Source organism: Coregonus lavaretus, assembly GCF_964263955.1.
Source record: "Coregonus lavaretus genome assembly, chromosome: 10".
Lineage (NCBI taxonomy): Eukaryota > Metazoa > Chordata > Actinopteri > Salmoniformes > Salmonidae > Coregonus > Coregonus lavaretus.
Genome location: NC_139997.1, coordinates 1,497,324 through 1,524,768, shown reverse-complemented (window position 1 = coordinate 1,524,768; position 27,445 = coordinate 1,497,324). Strand labels below are relative to the sequence as shown.

At 45.1% G+C, this 27,445-nt stretch overlaps 1 protein-coding gene across 1 annotated transcript; it reads left to right on the top strand.

Annotated features, from left to right (window-relative positions):
• The first annotated feature begins 1,722 nt into the window (after positions 1-1,722).
• Positions 1,723-26,475, top strand: LOC311136631 (hydroxysteroid dehydrogenase-like protein 2). The gene is made up of 10 exons (XM_084170826.1): positions 1,723-1,955; positions 4,209-4,372; positions 4,748-4,846; positions 5,437-5,551; positions 13,653-13,756; positions 14,063-14,161; positions 14,384-14,578; positions 15,962-16,177; positions 23,752-23,880; positions 25,924-26,475. The coding sequence occupies exons 1-10, from the start codon at positions 1,939-1,941 to the stop codon at positions 26,037-26,039; spliced, it is 1,254 nt and encodes a 417-aa protein (XP_084026952.1). The 5' UTR covers positions 1,723-1,938; the 3' UTR covers positions 26,040-26,475.
• The last annotated feature ends 970 nt before the right edge of the window (positions 26,476-27,445 follow it).

The following is a 27,445-nucleotide window of genomic DNA, read 5'->3' as shown; positions in this document are numbered from 1 at the left end:
TTTTTAGAGAGGAGAGTGAGAGTGAGAGTGAGAGGAGAGGAGAGGAGAGGAGAGGAGAGGAGAGGAGAGGAGAGGAGAGGAGAGGGGAGGGGAGGAGAGGAGAGGAGAGGAGAGGAGAGGAGAGGAGAGGAGAGGAGAGGAGAGGAGAGGAGAGGAGAGGAGAGGAGAGGAGAGGAGAGGAGAGGAGAGGAGAGGAGAGGAGAGGAGAGGAGAGGAGAGGAGAGGAGAGGAGAATACAAAAGGAAAATGAGAAGTAAAGTAGAAGTGGAATCTAGTAAATCCAAACCTAGTTCTGATTCTTATTTGGTCAGAGGTTTTGGATCGATGTTGTTACTTGTGAGAACCGTTTGAAGTCTTGATGAAAATTGTGGATGCGTTAGATAAAGTGGGCTTATTTAACATTTTTTTGTGTATCTATGGAACAGAAGGAGCGTGCTCTGCGCCTCAAGAAGATATCAGATTGGAATGTGTCGTGTGTGGATCTTTGAAGCAGGGCGCCTATCAAGGGTGTTATCTCTTGGGTGGCGCTAGAAGTAAATGAAAAGGATATACGTGAAGAATTGGATCAAGTGGTTGGTGCACAGCGACTGATCCGCATGGTGGATGGAGTGAGGAAGCCCTCTCCATCCATTCTAATGTTTTGTGATAAAGAGTCTCTCCCTTCTCACGTGTATTTGGGTTTTATGAGATTCCCTGTGAGAGCCTCCGTGCCCAAACCCATGCAGTGTGATAAATGCAGATAATTTGGTCATGTGTCAAGTGTATGTAGACGGGAGGAGTATCGTATGCCCGCTGAGCCTAAATGCTGCAATTGTGGTGGTGAACATGCACCCGATTTTTCTGAAGTGTCCTGTTAGGGTGACGGAGACGGAGGCGGTGTCCAGAATGTCTCCTATCCGGAGGCGGTGAGAAGAGTGGAAGAAAGGAGTGCAGTTGAAGAACCAATGGTAGCAGGAGTAGAGGCACCAGATGATGTTCCTTGTCAACGGAGGGATCCTGACATGTTGCCTGTTAAGAAGGTGGACTTTGTAGCGTTTATTGCATTGGTTATCGAACTGCGCAGCGCAAACAGACAGGAAATCTGAGAAGATAGGAAGGAGTGTTTTTTGGGAGTCAGGGATTTTACAGCAGAGGAATTACAAGGAATCCTGTCGATAAATGCTTCGTTCTCACAGGCACCTGAGCCTGTGTAGGGATGAGATTTGAACTGTGACTAAAGAAGTGGGAGTTAAAAAAAAAAACGTATGTTTTGTATTTTGTAGGATTTTGTAGGATTGTGTACTTTTGGTGGATAAAGTTGTGTGTGTGTCAACTGTAGGGGTGCCCATGTTGCTGGGGATTGGAAGTGTCCGGTGCGAGAGAGGCAGGTTGAGGTGGCCAGTGAGAGAGAGGCAGGTTGAGGTGGCCAGTGAGAGAGAGGCAGGTTGAGGTGGCCAGTGAGAGAGAGGCAGGTTGAGGTGGCCAGAGTCAGAGTAGTGCAGAAGGTGTCGTATGCTGAGGCAGTGAAGAGAGTAGAGGAGGATGGGTCAAGGGTGAGGGATCCTGAGAGGATCCCAGTGAGTTGTAGATTTGTGTCAGCACAGAGGGATAGGAAAGTATTTATTTTCCCCTTCCTTTTTATTTTTCTATCACAAATGTACCGTGATTGAACATACACTATCGCACAGTAGGTGGCGGCATGCACAAACAAACATGTGCGAACTCCATGATACCCAAGAAGAAGAAGAAGCAGAAGAAGCAGAAGAAGAAAACATCTCTAACTGGGGTAAAGGCCACTTTGCCTCTTTCATGCCGTGGCCAGCAGCTGTTTGACACATTGTTTCCGGCTAGTTTTAGCAAAGTTGGAACCGGTCTTGCTCCTGAACTGAACTGAATTGAATAGTCCGTTCACATACTCTGCATTAAAAACACATCTGCAGAGAAATCTGACGATTCAGAATGTTGCAAAACACAGGGTAAGTAACGTCAGCTAGCTAGCCCGCTAACGTTAGCCTCTTGGCTACATAACATAGTTGTCTAGTTTTCTCCTTCAAGCTTTTCGTAGATGAAGTCGGTGGCTGATTACTTTGCATGTAACTAATTAGCTAAGCTGTGAGCAAAACATATGACGAGCATTACGAAATACTTTTGTCCAGAACTTTGCACAAGCTGTGTTGAAATGTGGTTAACCAGGGTTAGCTTATAAGCAGGTCAGCTGGCTACGCAGTCCAACCAGCCAGACAGTGAACTTTTCTGTTTGTCTTTCACACGCATGATCTTATCCTGTACATATCACCGTTACAATGTGTACCTACTAGTTATGTAACGTTAGCTATGTATTTCAAACAGCTAGACTGAGATTGATTTGACTGGTTGTAAACTTAGCAGGTATTGTATCATGTCACACAAAGATCTGATGGGGAGGGAGTGAGATTCAGGGTAAAGGTCACTGGAGTGAAACAGACCAGGCCGGGGTTTGGGGTTTGAGAAGTCAATGAGAGAATTAAAAAATATATATTCCTTAGTAGTACATTTTCTCGAAATCTAAAGGCACAACCTAGATTCGACCCAATGTCTTAAGCAGTTGAACATGTTATTACTCCAACCTGGTGAAAGTGACAAACTGACACGTTTTAATTTTAGTCAAAAAACAACTTTTATATCGTCTTTGATTTGACGGGCCTGCACATGCGCACTTCGGCGAGAGACGACCTTAACCGTGTTTCTGCGCATGAGCAGTGGTAGCCAAAGTCGCCCATGACATCGCCTACAAGTGTGATCGGGGATTTGTATTGAAGAAGCAGTTTTGGCACATCTTCATACTGTACTGTCTTTGATAACACCTCCTCGTCGTTGAATGAATGACCTCGTCGTATTCTGCTAAATTGTTCCTGGTCCTTGAGTTCTAGCCAGAGTGACCATCTCTTTGTGCTATCATGCCAGCTCCTTTGCTGTCTGACAGACTGGCACGCAGGCAACTTGAATTGAATGAATGAATGAATTGTGTTAAAATCAGTTATATGGAACCCAACCCAACCCAGGTAGACTCTTGGTAGAATTCCACATGTTGCTTTCACTAATTGAGGAGACAAGGATGGAATTACCTCCCGGAAGGTGTTCCGTGTGGATTTATGCTTGATCTTCTCATTTCCTACATCCTGACCTATGTAGTACAATCTAGTGGCAGCGACAGTCCTGAACCTAGCCTCCTAGCCTGCAGAACAACTAGTGGCAGCAACAGTCCTGAACCTAGCCTCCTAGCCTGCAGAACAACTAGTGGCAGCGACAGTCCTGAACCTAGCCTCCTAGCCTGCAGAACAACTAGTGGCAGCGACAGTCCTGAACCTAGCCTCCTAGCCTGCAGAACAACCTAATCTAGTGGCAGCAACAGTCCTGAACCTAGCCTCCTAGCCTGCAGAACAACCTAATCTAGTGGCAGCAACAGTCCTGAACCTAGCCTCCTAGCCTGCAGAACAACTAGTGGCAGCGACAGTCCTGAACCTAGCCTCCTAGCCTGCAGAAGCAGCGACAGTCCTGAACCTAGCCTCCTAGCCTGCAGAAGCAGCAACAGTCCTGAACCTAGCCTCCTAGCCTGCAGAACAACCTAATCTAGTGGCAGCGACAGTCCTGAACCTAGCCTCCTAGCCTGCAGAACAACTAGTGGCAGCAACAGTCCTGAACCTAGCCTCCTAGCCTGCAGAACAACTAGTGGCAGCGACAGTCCTGAACCTAGCCTCCTAGCCTGCAGAACAACTAGTGGCAGCAACAGTCCTGAACCTAGCCTCCTAGCCTGCAGAACAACTAGTGGCAGCAACAGTCCTGAACCTAGCCTCCTAGCCTGCAGAACAACCTAATCTAGTGGCAGTGACAGTCCTGAACCTAGCCTCCTAGCCTGCAGAACCAACAGTCCTGAACCTAGCCTCCTAGCCTGCAGAAGCAGCAACAGTCCTGAACCTAGCCTCCTAGCCTGCAGAACAACTAGTGGCAGCGACAGTCCTGAACCTAGCCTCCTAGCCTGCAGAACCAACAGTCCTGAACCTAGCCTCCTAGCCTGCAGAACCAACAGTCCTGAACCTAGCCTCCTAGCCTCCTAGCCTGCAGAACAACTAGTGGCAGCGACAGTCCTGAACCTAGCCTCCTAGCCTGCAGAACCAACAGTCCTGAACCTAGCCTAGCCTAGCCTCCTAGCCTGCAGAACAACCTATTCCTTTGCTGTGTGTGAATTACAGAAAGCTAGCGGGACAAACCCTGTTCATTACAGGGGCAAGTCGTGGGATTGGGAAAGCCATCGCACTTAAAGCTGCCAGGGACGGTGCCAATGTCGTCATAGCCGCTAAAACCGCACAGGCCCACCCCAAACTACCTGGAACCATCTACACAGCTGCAGAAGAAAGTGAGTACAGCTTGACTTTAGCTTTTTGTTTTGTTTATTATGGCTTTAAGCTTGAAAGGCCTCCTGTAGCTCAGTTGGTAGAGCGTGGCGCTTGCAACGCCAGGGTTGCGGGTTCGATTCCCACGGGAGGGGCCAGTATGAAAAATGTATGCACTCACTAACTGTAAGTCGCTCTGGATAAGAGCGTCTGCTAAATGACTTAAAATGTAAATGTAAAACACGAAATGTTCACAGTTTTGACCGTCCTTTGACACGCAACGTTCTGTTTCTCATCCTTTAGCCCATCCCAGTTTACATTCTTGAGCTTCACGACTGCTAAAGTATGTGATAATAAGTACATTGGTATGTGTTGCTTATTCCTGTGTGTGTTGCTAGTCGAGGCATTGGGAGGCAAAGCGTTGCCTTGTATCGTAGACGTCAGAGATGAGAAGCAGATTGGAGATGCAGTGGAACAGGCCGTGCAGATGTTTGGAGGTGAGCAACAACAACAACAACAACAACAAGCCCCAAATGAATGGAAACGATAAGCACAGAATAACCAAGATAATCAGTCAATTAGACGGTGTTTAATATCGGTTAACACAGAACTAAAGTATTGCGTAATTGGTTGTCTGCTCCATTAAGTTCTGGGTCCATACGTTTTTAGAAGGGATTAAGAGATGCTAGAACCAGGAGCTCCACCCTCTCTGCAAGTTACTGGCCGAATGATCCCCTTCCCAAATTCAAAATATGCTAATACCTGCGAAATCGTGATTTGTCCAAATTTAAATAAGTGACGAAAAACTCGGAACATCGGAACTACAGCTGCTCGCTAGCCAACGCGTTCTGTTCTTTCCTGACCAATTCTACTGTACCAGTTATGTTTACGTAGATCTGTCCATGAGATTAAACTGTACTTATATTTTATTTTATATTTATTGTGGTTTAGGTGTATAGCTGGATCTATATGTCGTGGGACGTGATCTCGACCTTGAAATTAGTCTACTTTTGGAGGTCTGAAAAACATCTGACAGACTTTCATTTATGAATAAAATGTCCCTTTAACATGATACGTCTGTGTCCAGGTATTGATATCCTGGTGAACAATGCCAGTGCCATTAACCTGACGGGAACCCTGGAGACGCCCATGAAGAAAGTGGACCTTATGCTGGGGGTCAACCTCAGAGGAACCTATCTGACGTGAGTTCATTGGCCAAAACATACTAAACAGGATGGCCGGGTCAACTAGGCCTACATCTATGTAACCTTTTGATTGTGTGCTATTTGCAGTCTTGATTTCTTCTAGAAAACTCTTTAAGTATTGGTATTGGTAGCCTAGCGGTTAGAAGAGAGCCAGCAACCGGAGGGGTTGCCAGTTTGAATACCGGGTCTGGTGGATATCATCTTAGTACCTTTGTAATACAGGAATATCAGTTGACTACCTACAGTGAGGGAAAAACAGTATTTGATCCCCTGCTGATTTTGTACGTTTGCCCACTGACAAAGAAATGATCAGTCTGTAATTTTAATGTTAGGTTTATTTGAACAGTGAGAGACAGAATAGCAACAAAAAAATCCAGGAAAACGTATGTCAAAAATGTTATGAATTGATTTGCATTTTAATGAGGGAAATAAGTATTTGACCCCTCTGCAAAACATGACTTAGTACTTGGTGGCAAAACCCTTGTTGGCAATCACAGAGGTCAGACGTTTCTTGTAGTTGGCCACCAGGTTTGCACACATCTCAGGAGGGATTTTGTTCCACTCCTCTTTGCAGATCTTCTCCAAGTCATTAAGGTTTCGAGGCTGGCGTTTGGCAACTCGAACCTTCAGCTCCCTCCACAGATTTTCTATGGGATTAAGGTCTGGAGACTGGCTAGGCCACTCCAGGACCTTAATGTGCTTCTTCTTGAGCCACTTCTTTGTTGCCTTGGCCGGGTGTTTTGGGTCATTGCCATGCTGGAATACCCATCCACGACCCATTTTCAATGCCCTGGCTGAGGGAAGGAGGTTCTCACCCAAGATTTGACGGTACATGGCCCCGTCCATCGTCCCTTTGATGTGGTGAAGTTGTCCTGTCCCCTTAGCAGAAAAACACCCCCAACGCATAATGTTTCCACCTCCATGTTTGACGGTGGGGATGGTGTTCTTGGGGTCATAGGCAGCATTCCTCCTCCTCCAAACACGGCGAGTTGAGTTGATGCCAAAGAGCTCCATTTTGGTCTCATCTGACCACAACACTTTCACCCAGTTCTCCTCTGACTCATTCCGATGTTGGCAAACTTCAGACGGGCATGTATATGTGCTTTCTTGAGCAGGGGGACCTTGCGGGCGCTGCAGGATTTCAGTCCTTCACGCATAGTGTGTTACCAATTGTTTTCTTGGTGACTATGGTCCCAGCTGCCTTGAGATCATTGACAAGATCCTCCCGTGTAGTTCTGGGCTGATTCCTCACCGTTCTCATGATCATTGCAACTCCACGAGGTGAGATCTTGCATGGAGCCCCAGGCCGAGGGAGATTGACAGTTCTTTTGTGTTTTTTCCATTTGCAAATAATCGCACCAACTGTTGTCACCTTCTCACCAAGCTGCTTGGCGATGGTCTTGTAGCCCATTCCAGCCTTGTGTAGGTCAACAATCTTGTCCCTGACATCCTTGGAGAGCTCTTTGGTCTTGGCCATGGTGGAGATTTTGGAATCTGATTGATTGATTGCTTCTGTGGACAGGTGTCTTTTATACAGGTAACAAGCTGAGATTAGGAGCACTCCCTTTAAGAGTGTGCTCCTAATCTCAGCTCGTTACCTGTATAAAAGACACCCGGGAGCCAGAAATCTTTCTGATTGAGAGGGGGTCAAATACTTATTTCCCTCATTAAAATGCAAATCAATTTATAACATTTTTGACATGCGTTTTTCTGGATTTTTTTGTTGTTATTCTGTCTCTCACTGTTCAAATAAACCTACCATTAAAATTATAGACTGATCATTTCTTTGTCAGTGGGCAAATTTACAAAATCAGCAGGGGATCAAATACTTTTTTCCCTCAATATATTTAATACAGGGATATCAGCTGACTACCTTTGTAATACAGGGATATCAGCTTTTAACTGTGACTTGAGGTTAGTAGGGGTGCCAGGTAGGTCATGCCTACCAGAGAAAAGTTTGATTTCTCCTTTTATTTTGTGAGTTGGTCACATATGTCTGTGATGTCTACACCAAGGAAAATAAACTTTCCATAAACCCTTCAAAACATTAGAAATAACTTAAAAACAACTGTTTTTGCATTGGTTGTATTACCAAAATAAATGATCATACACAATAACATCACAATAATCTCAAAATAATATCTTAGGTTCACCTTGTAAATGTCCCGTACCGGTAAATGTCCCGTACCGGTAAATGTCCCGTACCGGTAAATGGTTGAGTGAACCCAACTGACCTCAGTCACGCAATTGTCCATTCATAAAGTAATGCATAACACCGGTCTCATTCATACAATCAGATTGCAATAAACTCCTGTTCCACACACAATAAAGGTTATCAGAAATCTCAGTAATCTTCACCTACAACACATAAACCAACACGGTGTAAATCACGTTAAAACAAATGAAATACCGGTTGTAGTCAGTGGGACAGTCAGTCAATCCAATCCGCCAAAACAGATCTCCAGCGGAGAAAGGCCACGGCGGTAAGTAGTCCAACAATATAAATGAGTAGATCCGATCCTCTCGCGACGCGGCTATAAAGCCCACTTTTTAAATGTAACGAAACAAACGGAGTAAAGGAGCTTCGGAACTGAGGGTTGAAACTTCCTCATTTGCACCACTTCCTCTTTTGCACCCCAACGTTTGCGCAGCTGATGCTGGCTATTTAATAGGGAATTAAAGGGGACGCGCCCCATTGGGAGGAGAAGCACAGACAGTTCAGACAAATTTGGGGCCCATCACACACCCCCTGGAAAAACCGACCAATGCCATGGAAGGCACATATTGGTCTGGGAAACCGAGAAAAGTTTCCTCACTTTCCTCCTCGAAGATATTCATGACTTTGCGGTGTTCACTCTCCTCAGCTGAGGGGTAACGGGCCTTCAAGTGTGAGACTTCTGGGTCTGGGAATACGAGAAAAGTCTCCATCACTTTCCTCTTCGAAGATATTCAGGACCTTACGCTGCTCAATCTCCTCCAATTCCTCAGCCAAGGGGTAATGAGCCTTAAGGCGTGAGACATGGACAACGCACATACAGTTGAAGTCGGAAGTTCACATAGACTTAGGTTGGAGTCATTAAAACTAGTTTTTCAACCACTCCACACATTTCTTGTTAACAAACTACTTTGTGCATGACACAAGTAATTTTTCCAACAATTGTTTACAGACAGATTATTTCACTTATAATTCACTGTATCACAATTCCAGTGGGTCAGAAGATTACATACACTAAATTGACTGTGCCTTTAAACAGCTTGGAAAATTCCAGAAAATGATGTCATGGCGTTAGAAGCTTCTGATAGTCAATTGGAGGTGTACCTGTGGATATATTTCAAGGCCTACCTTCAAACTCAGTGCCTCTTTGCTTGACATCATGGGAAAATCAAAAGAAATCAGCCAAAATCTTATAGAACATTTGTGGGCAGAACTGAAAAAGTGTGTGCGAGCAAGGAGGCCTACAAACCTGACTCAGTTACACCAGCTCTGTCAGGAGGAATGGGCCAAAATTCACCCAACTTATTGTGGGAAGCTTGTGGAAGGCTACCCGGAACATTTGACCCAAGTTAAACAATTTAAAAGCAATGCTACCAAATACTAATTGAGTGTATGTAAACTTCTGACCCACTGGGAATGTGATGAAAGAAATAAGTGATGAAAGAAATAAAAGCGGAAATAAATCATTCTCTTTAAATATATTTGGTTAAGGTGTATGTAAACGTCTGACTTCAACTGTATCTTCACCTGTGTCCTCCTTCACCGCTCAGTAGTTCAGAGGGACCATCTGGTCGTTGCCATTTAGGAGCAAGCTTGGCCGAGAATAATCTTTCAGCTTTTAAGTACGGATGGGAGCGTAGCAACACCCGATCACTGACCTGGAAGTAGCAATGGAGCCGGAGGTGATGGAAGCCGTTTTATGGGCTCCAATTGTGCCTCTTTCTGTGTTTTTTCGCGGCGTTTGCTACTTTGTTTCTGCCACCGTCTCCTATGACTGAAAAATAGCTTCTGAACATCAGAACAGCGATTACTCACCCTGGACTGGACGAATATTTTTTATTTTAACGAATCAGAAGGCAAAATATATACGGCTCCTCCCGGACCAGGCCCAAATCCCGTCATTCGCATGAAGAGGAGAAACTGATACAGGGGTGCAGATCCGGGTGCTTGGTGAGAATTAGTCGGCGAGTGGATAATCCTCCTTTTACCATCCGTCCTACTGGCGAACCTGCAATCACTGGAGAATAAACTGGATGAGCTCCGTTCCAGAATATCCTATCAATGGGACATTTTAAACTGTAATATTTTATGTTTTGGCTGAACAAGGACATGGATAATATACAGTTTGCTGGGTTTTCCGTGCATCAGCAAGACAGAACCGCAACCTCCGGTGAGACGAGGGGTGGTGGTTTGTGTCTCTTTGTCAACAACAGCTGGTGCGTGATCTCTAATATTAAGGAAGTCTCAAGGTTTTTTCTCACCTGAGGTAGAATACCTCATGATAAGCTGTAGACCACACTATTTACCAACAGTTCATCAATTTTTTCGTAGCTGTCTATTTACCACCACAAACTGATGCAGGCACTAAGACCGCACTCAACGAGCTTTAAGGCCATAAGCAAACGAGAATGTTGAATGAATGAGCACAGAAGCGGCGCTCCTAGTACTTTAATGCAGGGAAACTTAAACCCGTTTTACTTTAAAAAACGTCAATACATTTTAGCTCATTTCTACCAGCATGTCACGTGCAACCAGAACAACAACAAAAATACTCTAGACCATCTTTACTCCACACACAGAGACGTGTACAAAGCTCGCCCTCCATTTGGCAAATGTGACCATAATTCTATCCTCCTGATTCCTGCTTACAAGCACAAACTCAAGAAGGAAAGTACCAGTGACTCGCTCGATACGGAAGTGGTCCGATGACGCGGATGCTTTGCTACAGGACTGTTTCTCTAGCACAGACTGGAATATGTTCCGGGATTCATCCGATGGCATTGATGACTACACCACATCAGTCACCAGCTTCATCAATAAGAGGATCGATGACGTCGTCCCCACAGTGACCGTACATACATATCCCAACCAGAAGCCATGGATTACAGGCAACATCCGCACTGAGCTAAAGGCTAGAGCTGCCGCTTTCAAGGAGCGGGACACTAATCCGGATGCTTATAAGAAATCCCGCTATGCCCTCTGACGAACCATCAAACAGGCAAAGCATCAATACAGGACAAAGATCGAATCGTATTACACCGGCTCTGACGCTTGTCGGATGTGGCAGGGCTTGCAAACTATTAAAGATTACAATCGGAAACCCTGCCGCGAGCTGCCCAGTTACGCGAGCCTACCAGACAAACTAAATGCCTTCAATGCTCACTTCGAGGCAAGCAACACTGAACCATGCATGAGAGCACCAGCTGTTCCGGATGACTGTGTGATCACGCTCACCGTAGCCAATGTGAATAAGACCTTTAAACAGGTTAACATTCACAAGGCTGCAAGGCCAGACGGATTGCCAGGATGCGTACTCGGAGCATGCGCTGACCAACTGGAAAGTGTCTTCACTAACAATTTCAACCTCTCCCTGACCGAGTCTGTAATACCTACATGTTTTAAGCAGACCACCATAGTCTCTGTGCCCAAGAAGGCCAAGGTAACCTGCCTAAATGACTACCGCCATGTGGCACTCACGTCTGTTGCCATGAAGTGCTTTGAAAGGCTGGACATGGCTCACATCAACACCATCATCCCAGAAACCCTAGACCCACTCCAATTCGCATACTGCCCCAACAGATCCACAGATTACGCAATCTCCTTTGCACTCCACATTAACCTTTCCCACCTGGACCAAAGGAACACCTACGTGAGAATGCTATTCTTTGATTACAGCGTTCAACACCATAGTGCCCTCAAAGCTCATCACAGCTAAGGACCCTGGGACTAAACACCTCCCTCTGCAACTGGATCCTGGACTTCCTGATGGGATGCCCCCAGGTGGTATGGGTAAGAAACAACATCTGCCACACTGATCCTCAACACAGGGGCCTCTCAGGGGTGCGTGCTTAGTCCCCTCCTGTACTCCCTGTTCACCCACGACTGCTTGGCCACGCATGACTCCAACACCATCATTAAGTTTGCAGACGACACGACGGTGGTAGGCCTGATCATTGACAACGATGAGACAGCCTATAGGGAGGAGGTCAGAGACCTGGCCGTGTGGTGCCAGGACAACAACCTCTCCCTCAATGTGAGCAAGACAAAGGAGCTGATCGTGGACTACAGGAAAAGGGGGGCCGAGCGCGCCCCCATTCTCATCGACGGGGCTGTAGTGGAACAGGTTGAGAGCTTCTAGTTCCTTGGCGTCCACATCACTAACAAACTATCATGGTCTGAACACACCAAGACAGTCGTGAAGAGGGCACGACAACGCCTATTCCCCCTCAGGAGACAGAAAATATTTGGCATGGGTCCTCAGATCCTCAAAAAGTTTGACAGCTGCACCATAGAGAGCATCCTGACTGGTTGCATCACTGGCAACTGCTCGGCATCCGACCTCAAGGCGCTACAGAGGGTAGTGGGTACGGCCCAGTACATCACTGGGGCCCGAGCTTCCTGTCAGAGGAAGGTCCTAAAAATTGTCACACATTCCAGCCACCCTAGTCATAGACTATTCTCTCTGCTGTTGCACGGCAAGCGGTACCGGAGCGCCAAATCTAGGTCCAAAAGGCTCCTTAACAGCTTCTACCCCGAAGCCATAATACTCCTAAACAGTTAATCAAATGGCTACCCAGACTATTTGCATTGACCCCCCCCCCCCCCCCCCTACGTTACTGCGACTCTCTGTTTATTATTATCCATAGTCTCTTTACCCCTACCCACGTGGACGTATTACCTGGACTAACCTGGACCCTCACACATTGTCTGGGTACCTGTATATAGCCTCGTTATTACCTGGTACTTCCTGTATATAGCCTCGTTATTACCTGGTACTTCCTGTATATAGCCTCGTTATTACCTGGTACTTCCTGTATATAGCCTCGTTATTACCTGGTACTTCCTGTATATAGCCTCGTTATTACCTGGTACTTCCTGTATATAGCCTCGTTATTACCTGGTACTTCCCATATATAGCCTCGTTATTACCTGGTACTTCCTGTATATACCCTCGTTATTGTTATTTTATTTTGTTACTTTTTATTTTATTTTTCGTTATTTGATTGTTCCTTTTTTTCGGTCCACCACATCTGAGTTATTCCAACAGCCTTAACTCCTCTGGCTGTTCCAGCTGAGCTCTTCTTATTGCCTGTAAAAGGAGATCATCAGCAGGATTACCAGGGGCTAGCTGTACCGGAGGATTACCAGGGGCTAGCTGTACCGGAGGATTACCAGGGGCTAGCTGTACCGGAGGATTACCAGGGGCTAGCTGTACCGGAGGATTACCAGGGGCTAGCTGTACCGGAGGATTACCAGGGGCTAGCTGTACCGGAGGATTACCAGGGGCTAGCTGTACCGGAGGATTACCAAGGGCTAGCTGTACCGGAGGATTACCAGGGGCTAGCTGTACCGGAGGATGACCAGGGGCTAGCTGTACCGGAGGATTACCAAGGGCTAGCTGTACCGGAGGATTACCAGGGGCTAGCTGTACCGGAGCAACGGCAGAGAAGACCGCCGCACTTGGACCCCAATCATGTAACTTCGTAGTTTCTGCTTGGAAGACATGCTTCTTGCTTTGTGTGGAAACCAGTAGCAATTGTGTGCCATGTCAATCTGGACACCACTGAAGTACATGAAATCAATTCCCAGGTTACGACAGGTTACAGAGGCAGAACTCCATCCGACGACAATGTTTCAACCTGATGAAGACCTAATGGTTGAAAATGTCTTTGCAAGAAACTTTTTTTGTCAACTTGACTAATAAACACTTCTGTCTTTTTCCAAGTTAATTTTGTCTCAATGTATTTGTGCTTTTTTTATTTTATTTTTTTATTCTGACTTTAGATTGACGTGAGCATGCTTTTAATATTTTTTACCTGTATATTGGTTGAACCCTCCTGAAGAAGCCTTTCTGAATAATGTATTTCTGAATTGTTTTCCCAGGTCTAAACTGTGCATCCCACATCTGTTGAAGAGTAAAAACCCTCACATCCTCAACCTCAGCCCACCGCTGAACCTCAACCCCATCTGGTTCAAAAACCACTCAGGTAAGGAAGGCTTCATCCGCTGTCTGGCTGAGGCCTTCTTCCCAAAGTGTGCACTTCCCTTCACTGATTTTAAAAGGAAAATGGCGGGTATAAGAAAAATGGTGGGAACTCCCTCTAGCCCCTGCCTCCACCAATCCAATGCTTTTAGATTTGTGGGATGTAGTGAACAAGTGTACACTTCAGGAGAAAGGAGAGATTGTTGGGACTCACCCTCTATGTTTTCTATGCACCGAGAAAGATCTTGTTTTCAAAATCACCGACTTGTGTTTTAACCTGTTCTTCTTTTTTTTTGATGGTTCCCTTTAGCATACACAATGGCCAAGTATGGCATGTCCATGTGTGTTCTGGGCATGGCTGAGGAGTTCAGAGGGTCCATCGCTGTCAATGCCTTATGGCCCAAGACGGGTACGTGTTGAACGATGCCATTCCACCGTATAACCAGTTTTAACGACCCAGAGTAGACATGAGCAGACTAGTTTGTCAGTTAAATGTCACTTTGTCATCTGGAATCCTATCAGTGCTTTCTAAATAACTTCCTATGTGCGATACGTATGTATTTTGAAGTAATCGAATAAAACTCATTATAAAACGTTATTTCTTCCCTGAATGTTGCGCCCTCTCCTCCAGCCATCCAGACTGCTGCTATGGACATGCTGGGGGGCGCGGACGTGGGAAAGCAGTGTCGTAAAGTTGACATCATGTCAGACGCAGCCTACGCCATCTTCAGTAAGCCTCCCAGCTACACCGGGAACTTTGTCATCGACGAGGAAATTCTGAAGACCGAGGGCATTAAAGACTTCGACATATACGCCGTCGCACCAGGTACAGTAGACCTAGTGGAGACGTACAGTTAAAGTCGGAAGTTCACATAGACTTAGGTCGGAGTCATTAAAACCCGTTTTTTCAACCACTCCACACATTTCTTGTTAACAAACTATAGTTTTGGCAAGTCGGCTTTGTGCATGACACAAGTAATTTTTCCAACAATTGTTTACAGACAGATTATTTCACTTATAATTCACTGTATCACAATTCCAGTGGGTCAGAAGTTTACATACACTAAGTTGACTGTGTCTTTTAAACAGCTTGGAAATTCCAGAAAATGATGCCATGGCTTTAGAAGCTTCTGATAGGCTAATTGACATCATTTGAGTCAATTGGAGGTGTGCCTGTGGATGTATTTCAAGGCCTACCTTTAAACTCAGTGCCTCTTTGCTTGACATCATGGGAAAAATCAAAATAAATCAGACAAGACCTCAGAAAAAAATTGTAGACCTCCACAAGTCTGTTTCATCCTTGGGAGCAATTTCCAAACGCCTGAAGGTACCACGTTGCGAGCTACAGAGGTGTTTGTCAGACCATGAGATGTCCCGAAAATCAGTTTGGCCTATAAACTAGTATGACCACTCTATGGAAAGATCCGACTCTCACGAACACGATGGTGGTCTCCATCTTGTTCTACGACCCCCAACAGGTGTCACGGGACTCGTCTGACGGTAACCAGGACCGGTTTTTAAAATGATTGAAAGTATGGAGGTCGTTTTGTGCCTACCCAAAACATTTGGGATTTGGTACTTAAGGCCAAATTCAATATTATCAAATATTTTTTATATATATATTCTTTTGATACATAAAGGGGTCCTAAAGTTCAAAATCAAATATCTAAATGATCCATGATATGACCATCTTAAAACAATTCCATATGTCAGCTCCCCTCCCCTCCACTCCACCCCAACATCTTAGACTCTCGATCATTTTAAAGATGGTGTGGTTATGGTGTCCACAGAGCATAGATGTGGTAATCAATCAATCAAGCACATTTATTTTATAAAGCCATTTTCACATCAGCAGTTGTCACAAAGTGCTTTACAGATACCCATCCAAGCAATGATGCAGAAGCAGAGTGGAAAAACTTTTTTTTTTTTTTTTTTTTTTTCTTTGATATTTTTATCTTTTTACTGTTTGCGTTATTTTTTTTATTTTATTTTTTTTTTCTCTTTTTTGGGGGGAATGGATCAGCTTAATATTGCAGATATATTGTATCTTCTATCAATGTAATTGCCTGGTCTGCAGAGTGGAAAAACTTGCTTGGAAGGCAGGAACTTAGGATGAAACCTAAAGAGCAACCAGGCTCCGAGGGGTGGCCAGTCTTCTTCTGGCTGTACCGGGTGGTTATGGTAATGGTGTGTCTCTGTGTGACCACAGGTAATGCACTGCTCCCGGACTTCTTCCTGGATGAGGCTGAGGCTCTGGTGCAGAACATGGGGGATCAGGTTGTCATCCCAGTGGTAAAGGGTGACAAACCCAGCGCTGCGTGGGCCACCAGTGGGCCCATAGCGGAAACATTCAATATCATCAAGGGAGTCCTCAACCCTGACATTGTGAAATCCACTGGAGGAGTCTACAAGTTCGACCTGTCTGGTAAGAAACTTATTTTCAGCGTTGTATGAATGTTGTTTGTAATGGTGAACATATAGTGAATATAATGGTGAATATACTCACCGGACAGTTTATTAGGTACACACATCCAGTACCGGGTCAGACCCCTCTTTGTCTCCAGAACAGCCTGAATTCTTCGGGGAATGGATTCTACAAGATGTCGGAAACGTTCCACAGGGATGTTGGTCCATGCTGACACGATGGCATCAGGCAGTTGCTGCAGATTGGACGGCGGTACATTCATGCTGCGAACAGCCCGTTCCATGTCATCCCAAAGATACTCGATTGGGTTGAGGTCTGGGGACTGTGCAGGCCACTCGAGTAAACTGAACTCGCTGTCATGTTCCAGGTAATGATAGGAGTGGAACCCGGTGTGGTCGTCTGCTGCAATAGCCCGTCCGTGACAAGGATCTACGAGTTGTGCGTTCTGAGATGCCGTTCTGTACACCACTGTTGTACTGTGCCGTTATTTGCCTGTTTGTGGCCCGCCTGTTAGCTTACATGATTCTTGTCATTCTCCTTCGACCTCTCTAATAAACCAGCTGTTTTCGCCCACAGGACTGGCGCTGTCTGGGTGTTTTTTGTTTTCGCACCATTCTCGGTAAACCCTAGAAACTGTCGTGCGTGAAAAGCCCAGGAGGGCGGCAGTTTCTGAGATACTGGATTCAGCACCTGGCACAGATCATACCAAGCTCAAAGTAACTTATAGTGTATTCGGAAAGTATTCAGACCCCTTGACTTTTTCCACATTTTGTTACGTTACAGCCTTATTCTAAAATGGATTAAATTGTTTTTTCCCCTCATCAGTCTACACACAATACCCCATAATGACAAAGCAAAGTTTTTGCTAATTTATTAAATATAAAAAACTGAAATATCACATTAACATAAGTATTCAGACCCTTTACTCAGTACTTTGTTGAAGCACCTTTGGCAGCGATTACAGCCTCAAGTCTTCTTGGGTATGACGCTACAAGCTTGGCACACCTGTATTCGGGGAGTTTCTCCCATTCTTCTCTGCAGATCGTCTCAAGCTATGTCAGGTTGGATGGGGAGCGTCGCTGCACAGCTATTTTTAGGTCTCTCCAGAGATGTTCGATCGGTTTCAAGTCGGCTCTGGCTGGGCCACTCAAGGACATTCAGAGACTTGTCCCGAAGCCACTCTTGCATTGTCTTGGCTGTGTGCTTAGGGTTGTTGTCCTGTTGGAAGGTGAACCTTCGCCCCAGTCTGAGGTCCTGAACGCTCTGGAGCAGGTTTTCATCAAGGATCTCTCTGTACTTTGCTCTGTTCATCTTTCTCTCGATCCTGACTAGTCTCCATGTCCCTGCCACTGAAAAACATCCCCACAGCATGATGCTGCCACCACCATGCTTCACCGTAGGGATGGTATTGGCCAGGTGATAAGCGGTGCCTGGTTTTCTCCAGACCTAACGCTTGGCATTCAGGCCAAAGAGTTCAATCGTGGTTTAATAAAATCAAATTATATTTTGCCACATGCACCTTACAGTGAAATGCTTATTTACAAGCCCTAAACCAACAATGCAGTTTTAAGAAAAAAAGTGTTAAGTAAAAAATATAAATAATTAAAGAGCAGCAGTAAAATAAAATAAAAGTAGGGAGGCTATATACAGGGGGGTACCGGTACAGAGTCAATGTTCGGGGGCACCGGTTAGTCGAGGTAATATGTACATGTGGGTAGAGTTAAAGTGACTATTCATAGATAATAAACAGAGTAGCAGCAGCGTAAAAGAGGGGGTGGGGTGGGGTGGGGGGGACAATGCAAATAGTCCGGGTAGCCATGATTAGCTGTTCAGGAGTCTTATGGCTTGGGGGTAGAAGCTGTTAAGAAGCCTTTTGGACCTAGACTTGGCGCTCCGGTACCGCTTGCCGTGCGGTAGCAGAGAGAGCAGTCTATGACTAGGGTGACTGGAGTCTTTTACAATTTTTAGGGCCTTCCTCTGACACCGCCTGGTATAGAGGTCTTGGATGGCAGGAAGCTTGGCCCCAGTGATGTACTGGGCCGTACGCACTACCCTCTGTAGTCATTTAGGCAGGTTATCTATGTGTCCTTGGGCACAGGGACTATTGTGGTCTGCTTGAAACATGTTGGTATTACAGACATAGTCAGGGACATGTTGAAAATGTCAGTGAAGACACCAATTGGTCAGCGCATGCTCGGAGTACACGTCCTGGTAATCCGTCTGGCCCTGCGGCCTTGTGAATGTTGACCTGCTTAAAAGTCTTACTCACATCGGCTACGGAGAGCTTGATCACATAGTCATCCGGAACAGCTGGTGCTCTCATGCATGCTTCAGTGTTGCTTGCCTCGAAGTGAGCATAGAAGTGGTTTAGCTCATCTGGTAGGCTCGTGTCACTGGGCAGCTCGCGTCTGTGCTTCCCTTTTGTAGTCTGTAATAGTTTGCAAGCCCTGCCACATCCAACGAGCGTCGAAGCCGGTGTAGTATGATTCAATCTTAGTCCTGTATTGACTCTTTGCCTGTTTGATGGTTCGTCGGAGGGCATAGCGGGATTTCTTATAAGCGTCCGGGTTAGAGTCCCGCTCCTTGAAAGCGGCAGCTCTACCCTTTAGCTCAGTGCGGATGTTGCCTGTAATCCATGGCTTCTGGTTGGGGTATGTACGTACGGTCACTGTGGGGACGACATCAGCGTTTTCCTGTTTGCACTCAATGAGCTGTATAAGGCCATAAGCAATCTTAGTGGTGGTAAATAGACAGCTATGAAAAATGTTATGCACCAGCTGTTGTTTACAAATACACACAGACCGCCACCCCTTGTCTTACCGGAGTCAGCCGTTCTATCCTGCCGATGTAGCGTATAGCCCGCTAGCTGTATGTTATCCATGTCGTCGTTCAGCCACGACTCGGTGAAACATAAAATATTACAGTTTTTAATGTCCCGTTGGTAGGATATCCGTAATCTTAAGTCGTCCAATTTGTTTTCAAATGATTGAACGTTGGCTAATAGGATTGATGGAAGAGGCAGCTTGCTCGCTCGCCGTCGGATCCTTACAAGGCACCACGACCTACGTCCACGATATCTCTATCTCCTGCGAATGACGGGGATTTGGGCCTTGTCGGGTGTCTGTAGAATATACTTCGCATCCGACTCGTTGAAGAAAGAAATCTTCGTCCAATACGAGGTGAGTAATCGCTGTCCTGATATCCAGACGAGACGGTGGCAGAAACATTATGTACAAAATAAATTACAAATAACGTGAAAAAACACATATTAGCACAATTGGTTAGAGGGCTGTAAAACGGCAGCCATCTCCTCCGGCACCATTCAGACTAGAGAATCTTGTTTCTCATGGTCTGAGTCCTTTAGGGGCCTTTTGGCAAACTCCAAGCGGGCTGTCATGTACCTTTTACTGAGGAGTGGCTTCCGTCTGGCTACTCTACCATAAAGGCCTGATTGGTGAAGTGCTGCAGAGATGGTTGTCATTCTGGAAGGTTCTCCCATCTCCACAGAGGAACTGTAGAGCTCTGTCGGAATGACCATCGGGTTCTTGGTCACCTCCCTGACCAAGGCCCTTCTCCCCCGATTGCTCAGTTTGGCCGGGCGGCCAGCTCTAGGAAGAGTCTTGGTGGTTGCAAACTTCTTCCATTTAAAGAATGATGGAGGCCACTGTTCTTGGGGACCTTCAATGCTGCAGACATTTTCTGGTACCCTTCCCCAGATCTGTGCTTCAACACAATCCTGTCTCCGAGCTCTACGGACAATTCCTTCGACCTCATGGCTTGGGTTTTGCTCTGACATGCACTGTCAACTGTGGGACCTTATAGACAGGTGTGTGCCTTTCCAAATCATGTCCAATCAATTGACTTTACCAGAGGTGGACTCAAATCAAGTTGTACAAACATCTCAAGGATGATCAATGGAAATAGGATGCACCTGAGCTCAATTTCGAGTCTCATTGCAGAGGGTCTAAATACTTATGTAAATAAGGTATTTCTTTTTTTAAATGTTGAATTCATTTTCAGAAATGTCTAAACCTGTTTTCGCTTTGTCATTATGGGGTATTGTGTGTAGATTGATGAGGATTTTTTATTTATTTAATCCATTTTAGAATAAGGCTGTAATGTAACAAAATGTAGAAAAAGGGAAGGGGTATGAGTACTTTCCGACCCTAGGACTGGCAACTAGGTGTTAGGGTAAGTTTACCTATTAACCAAAATCTACTTTTAAACATTTCCAATGTTTTTTAAAGAAAAGTAGAGAGAACATGAAAATGACTTTACTTACAACTGTTCTTAATAAGACTAAAATACCCTTTAAACCCATGGGTGTTCCAAATAAGCCCACCTTATACTCCACTCGCCGTGTTTGGAGGAAGAAGAAGGACGAGTACAACCCCAAGAACACCATCCCAACCATGAAGCATGGAGGTGGAAACATCATTCTTTGGGGATGCTTTTCTGCAAAGGGGACAGGACGACTGCACCATATTGAGGGGAGGATGGATGGGGCCCTCAGTAAGAGCATTGAAGATGGGTCGTGGCTGGGTCTTCCAGTATGACAACGACCCGAAACACACAGCCAGGGCAACTAAGGAGTGGCTCCGTAAGAAGCATCTCAATGTCCTGGAGTGGCCTAGCCAGTCTCCAGACCTGAACCCAATAGAAAATCTTTGGAGGGAGCTGAAAGTCCGTATTGCCCAGCGACAGCCCCGAAACCTGAAGGATCTGGAGAAGGTCTGTATGGAGGAGTGGGCCAAAATCCCTGCTGCAGTGTGTGCAAACCTGGTCAAGACCTACAGGAAACGTATGATCTCTGTAATTGCAAACAAAGCTTTCTGTACCAAATATTAAGTTCTGCTTTTCTGATGTATCAAATACTTATGTCATGCAATAAAATGCAAATTATTTACTTAAAAATCATACAATGTGATTTTCTAGATTTTTGTTTTAGATTCCGTCTCTCACAGTTGAAGTGTACCTATGATAAAAATTACAGACCTCTACATGCGTTGTAAGTAGGAAAACATGCAAAATCGTCAGTGTATCAAATACTTGTTCTCCCCACTGTATACACAATGGACTACAATATTATGTAAGGTTAGTATTGATCATATTGAACAATATTGATTTATCGTGTTATTTATGCTACTGTACCCTTTAAGCCCACCTGAGATAAATGTAAAATATACAGAAATGGCACCTATGTATAACAATACATGGTTCATTTTTGTGTTTGACGAAATACAATGCTATTTCTCTGTAAACAAATTAACAACAGACTTTCAGCATGCTTATAGAGAAGGGCATTCAACATGTACTGCACTGACACAAATGACTGATGATTGGTTGAAAGAAATTGATAGTAAGAAGATTGTGGGAGCTGTACTGTTAGATTTCAGTGCAGCCTTTGATATTATTGACCATAACCTGTTGTTGAGAAAACGTATGTTATGGCTTTTCAACCTCTGCCATATCGTGGATTCAGAGCTATTCTATCTAATAGAACTCAAAGGGTTTTCTTTAATGGAAGCTTCTCTAATGTCAAACGTACAGTGTGGTGTACCGCAGGGCAGCTCTCTAGGCCCTCTACTTTTCTATTTTTACCAATGACCTGCCACTGGCATTAAACAATGCATGTGTGTCCATGTATGCTGATGATTCAACCATATACGTATCAGCAACCACAGCTAATTAAGTCACTTAACAGAGTTATAGTCTGTTTGGAATAGGTGGCCAGTAATAAACTGGTCCTGAACATCTCTAAAACTAAGAGCATTGTATTTGGTACAAATCATTCTGGAATTTCTAGACCTCAGCTGAATCTGGTAATGAATGGTGTGGCTGTTGAACAAGTTGAGGAGACTAAATTACTTAGTTTACAATCTAAGGTAACACCATCATGGTCAAAACATATAGATTAAATGGTTGTAAAGATGGGGAGAGGTCTGTCCATAATAAAGAGATGCTCTCCTTTTTTGACACCACACTCCACAAAGCAAGTCCTGCAGACTCTAGTTTAGTCTGATCTTGATTATTCTCCAGTCGTGTGATCCAGTGCTGCAAGGAAAGACCTAGTTAAGATGCAGCTGGTCCAGAACAGAGCAGGACCTAGTTAAGCTGCAGCTGGCCCAGAACAGAGCAGGACCTAGTTAAGCTGCAGCTGGTCCAGAACAGAGCAGGACCTAGTTAAGCTGCAGCTGGCCCAGAACAGAACAGGACCTAGTTAAGCTGCAGCTGGTCCAGAACAGAGCAGGACCTAGTTAAGCTGCAGCTGGCCCAGAACAGAGCAGGACCTAGTTAAGCTGCAGCTGGCCCAGAACAGAGCGGCACGTCTTGCTCTTCATTGTAATCAGAGGGCTGATATTAATACTATGCATGCCAGTCTCTCTTGGCTAAGAGTTGAGGAGAGATTGACTGCATCACTTATTGTTTTTATAAGAAACATTGTGTTGAAAATTAAAAATTGTTTGCATAGTCAACTTACACACAGCACTGACTCACACGTTTACCCCACCAGACATGCCACCAGGGATATTTTCACAGTCCCCAGGTCCAGAACAAATTCAAGGAAACGTACAGTATTATACAGACCCATGAGTGCAAAGAACTCCCTTCCGTCTTATATAGCGCAAGTGAACAGCAAACCTGGTTTCAAAAAACAAATAAAGCAACACCTCACGGCACAACGCGTCTCCCCCATGTGACCTACTTGTTGCGTGTATGTACTGAAATATATCTGTAACTGATAGATGCACACATCTGTTGCTAATGGGGATTTTAATCAAATCAATTCACAGTATAAAATAAGACAAAATGCATTTTAAAATGTAAGATCACCAGGTGTTGCTACCGTGGGACTGTCACATGCAGGCACAACTGCTAGCATGAAAAACCCACATTTTCAATTGGCAAGAAATTGCATATTTCATGGGCATTAATTAGTATTTGGTGCATATCAGCACATGCATCTCTTAATTTTATGATCACTTATCTGAGCATGTACTCAAAATATTACATGTTTTTCTCTGATAGTCGCCTCCACACAAGCTTTGAAATGGGCCAGTAGTGGGAACTTACACAGAACTGTCAATAACGTAATAATAAAACATCTGATTGGCTTAGAATAAAAACTGTTATGGATATAATAACCACATGAACTGGTTGAAACATTCAAACAGCAGAAAATGTTGATTTTTTTACTTGTTTGAATTCAAAGATGGAAGTGGGCTTAATGGGTAGCTACGCGGGCGTAATGGGAACGTGGCCGTAATGGGAACGTGGCCGTAATGGGAACGTGGCCGTAATGGGAACGTGGCCGTAATGGGAACGTGGGCGTAATGGGAACGTGGCCGTAATGGGTACGTGGCCGTAATGGGTACGTGGCCGTAATGGGAACGTGGCCGTAATGGGAACGTGGGCGTAATGGGTACTTACTCTACTCCCTTGTTTCATTACACTTGGGAGAGAATGCAGGCTACTCTGAAAGTCATTAATGTTTTGTGTTGATGGACTGTCAGTAGGCTCCATTTTGTTGGTGTGTTGGGGAGTCTATAGTAGTGTGTGTCTGTGTGTTCCAGGTGAGAATGCAGGAGTGTGGTTCATTGACATGAAGAACGGAGGGGGCAGTGCAGGTAGCGGAGAGCCCCCTGTCAAAGCTGACGTGGTCATGACCATGGACAGTGCTGACTTCACCAAGATGTTTGCAGGTTAGTGACTGACTGGATAGCTGGGTCGCGTTCATTAGGCACGAAACGGATGAAAACAGAACTGAAACGGGGAGGGAATACCTGCCAGTACCTGGATCGTATTCACCATAGCAAACCATTTTGCAACATTTGGTTCCTAGTGTATATGACTCTTCTGTTTTCTGTTGGCCTGATGAACACGACCCTGTTTGCTTTTCTCATTAATTATTTCTTTGCCACTATAGTTCTCTCAGTAGTGATACACATTGTGCTGCTTTCTTCATGTTGTGGTGCTCTCTCATTAGTAACATGTTGTGGTGCTCTCTCTCATTAGTAACATGTTGTGGTGCTCTCTCATTAGTAACATGTTGTGGTGCTCTCTCTCATTAGTAACATGTTGTGGCGCTCTCTCATTAGTAACATGTTGTGGTGCTCTCTCATTAGTAACATGTTGTGGTGCTCTCTCTCATTAGTAACATGTTGTGGCGCTCTCTCATTAGTAACATGTTGTGGTGCTCTCTCTCATTAGTAACATGTTGTGGCGCTCTCTCATTAGTAACATGTTGTGGTGCTCTCTCTCATTAGTAACATGTTGTGGTGCTCTCTCATTAGTAACATGTTGTGGCGCTCTCTCATTAGTAACATGTTGTGGTGCTCTCTCTCATTAGTAACATGTTGTGGTGCTCTCTCATTAGTAACATGTTGTGGTGCTCTCTCATTAGTAACATGTTGTGGCGCTCTCTCATTAGTAACATGTTGTGGTGCTCTCTCTCATTAGTAACATGTTGTGGCGCTCTCTCATTAGTAACATGTTGTGGTGCTCTCTCTCATTAGTAACATGTTGTGGCGCTCTCTCATTAGTAACATGTTGTGGTGCTCTCTCTCATTAGTAACATGTTGTGGTGCTCTCTCTCATTAGTAACATGTGGTGCTCTCATTAGTAACATGTGGTGCTCTCATTAGTAACATGTTGTGGTGCTCTCTCTCATTAGTAACATGTTGTGGTGTTCTCTCTCATTAGTAACATGTTGTGGTGCTCTCTCTCATTAGTAACATGTTGTGGTGCTCTCTCTCATTAGTAACATGTTGTGGTGCTCTCTCTCATTAGTAACATGTTGTGGTGCTCTCTCTCATTAGTAACATGTTGTGGTGCTCTCTCTCATTAGTAGCATGTTGTGGCGCTCTCTCATTAGTAACATGTTGTGGTGCTCTCTCATTAGTAACATGTTGTGGCGCTCTCTCATTAGTAACATGTTGTGGTGCTCTCTCTCATTAGTAACATGTTGTGGCGCTCTCTCATTAGTAACATGTTGTGGTGCTCTCTCTCATTAGTAACATGTTGTGGTGCTCTCTCATTAGTAACATGTTGTGGTGCTCTCTCATTAGTAACATGTTGTGGCGCTCTCTCATTAGTAACATGTTGTGGTGCTCTCTCTCATTAGTAACATGTTGTGGCGCTCTCTCATTAGTAACATGTTGTGGTGCTCTCTCTCATTAGTAACATGTTGTGGCGCTCTCTCATTAGTAACATGTTGTGGTGCTCTCTCTCATTAGTAACATGTTGTGGTGCTCTCTCTCATTAGTAACATGTGGTGCTCTCATTAGTAACATGTGGTGCTCTCATTAGTAACATGTTGTGGTGCTCTCTCTCATTAGTAACATGTTGTGGTGTTCTCTCTCATTAGTAACATGTTGTGGTGCTCTCTCTCATTAGTAACATGTTGTGGTGCTCTCTCTCATTAGTAACATGTTGTGGTGCTCTCTCTCATTAGTAACATGTTGTGGTGCTCTCTCTCATTAGTAACATGTTGTGGTGCTCTCTCTCATTAGTAGCATGTTGTGGCGCTCTCTCATTAGTAACATGTGGTGCTCTCATTAGTAACATGTGGTGCTCTCATTAGTAACATGTGGTGCTCTCATTAGGAACATGTTGTGGTGCTCTCTCTCATTAGTAACATGTTGTGGTGCTCTCTCATATTAGTAACATGTTGTGGTGCTCTCTCATTAGTAACATGTTGTGGTGCTCTCTCATATTAGTAACATGTTGTGGTGCTCTCCCTCCAGGCAAACTAAAGCCCACCATGGCCTTCATGTCAGGGAAGCTGAGGATTAAAGGAGACATGACCCTGGCTATCAAGATGGAGAAGATGATGTCCATGATGAAGAAGTCTAAACTCTAAATTATAACTGTGAGAATGGCTGTGTCTGAAAGGGCACCCTATTCACTTATTTGGTGCCTTCAAGACAACTGGGAACTCAACAAAAATCATATCAGACTGTTTAAAATCCTGATGGTGAGATCTTCAGGTCAGAGAATTCGGAGCTCTGGGATGATGCCCAAAGTTGGATGATCGAAAGATTCTTTTCCCAGTCTGAGCTGGGGTTTTTTCCAGAGTTCCCAGTTGTCTTGAACGCACTGAATTCGGACATTGTAGATGTCCAAGTTCCGAGTTGTCTAAAATAGTGCACTATAGAGGGAATAGTGTGCCATTGGGACATACCCAGAATGTCTAATGAATGTGCAGTTTTCTTCCTCTAAATGGGTGTAATAAAGAATGAACTGTCCACCTCCTTTTCTAACATGCGGTTTCTAATAAACCAGTTGCTCTAATTGTACTTATGTTCTGTTCGTAGTCATGGACACATTGTTCAGTCAATTCTTGGACACTCGTGTGTGTGTGTGTGTGTCACTGGATAAGCGCGTCTGCTAAATGAATACAATTTTTTTAAAATTACAAAATAGGAAATACAGTAGAAATTATTAATGTTATGTCAAGTATGACTGTTTAAATATAATATGGATAGTGGCTTAGTGGAGCAGTTCAAATCAGTAGTGTGTAATGGAACAGTAGTGTAGCACACGCCCGTCGCTATGGGCGGGCCATAGGGGGCCGGGCCCGCCCCCCCATAATGACTTGAGGTCTGGCGACGGGGTCTGGTGTAGCACCACCCAATAATGACTTGAGGTCTGGCGACGGGGTCTGGTGTAGCACCACCCAATAATGACTTGAGGTCTGGCGACGGGGTCTGGTGTAGCACCACCCCATAATGACTTGGGGTCTGGCGACGGGGTCTGGTGTAGCACCACCCAATAATGACTTGGGGTCTGGCGACGGGGTCTGGTGTAGCACCACCCCATAATGACTTGGGGTCTGGCGACGGGGTCTGGTGTAGCACCACCCAATAATGACTTGGGGTCTGGCGACGGGGTCTGGTGTAGCACCACCCAATAATGACTTGGGGTCTGGCGACGGGGTCTGGTGTAGCACCACCCAATAATGACTTGGGGTCTGGCGACGGGGTCTGGTGTAGCACCACCCAATAATGACTTGGGGTCTGGCGACGGGGTCTGGTGTAGCACCACCCAATAATGACTTGGGGTCTGGCGACGGGGTCTGGTGTAGCACCACCCAATAATGACTTGGGGTCTGGCGACGGGGTCTGGTGTAGCACCACCCAATAATGACTTGGGGTCTGGCGACGGGGTCTGGTGTAGCACCACCCATCACTACTCACTTCTGCGCAGCTGATGCTGGCTATTTAATAGGGAATTAAACCCCATCAGTAGGAGAAGCACTGATTATAA

What these genes read in the sequence shown, in the direction of transcription:
- LOC311136631 (XM_084170826.1), top strand. An exon ending in TGCCTTATGGCCCAAGACGG is followed by an intron (nt 14,162 to 14,383) that starts GTACGTGTTGAA and finishes CCTCTCCTCCAG; the next exon opens with CCATCCAGACTGCTGCTATG. An exon ending in CATATACGCCGTCGCACCAG is followed by an intron (nt 14,579 to 15,961) that starts GTACAGTAGACC and finishes GTGTGACCACAG; the next exon opens with GTAATGCACTGCTCCCGGAC.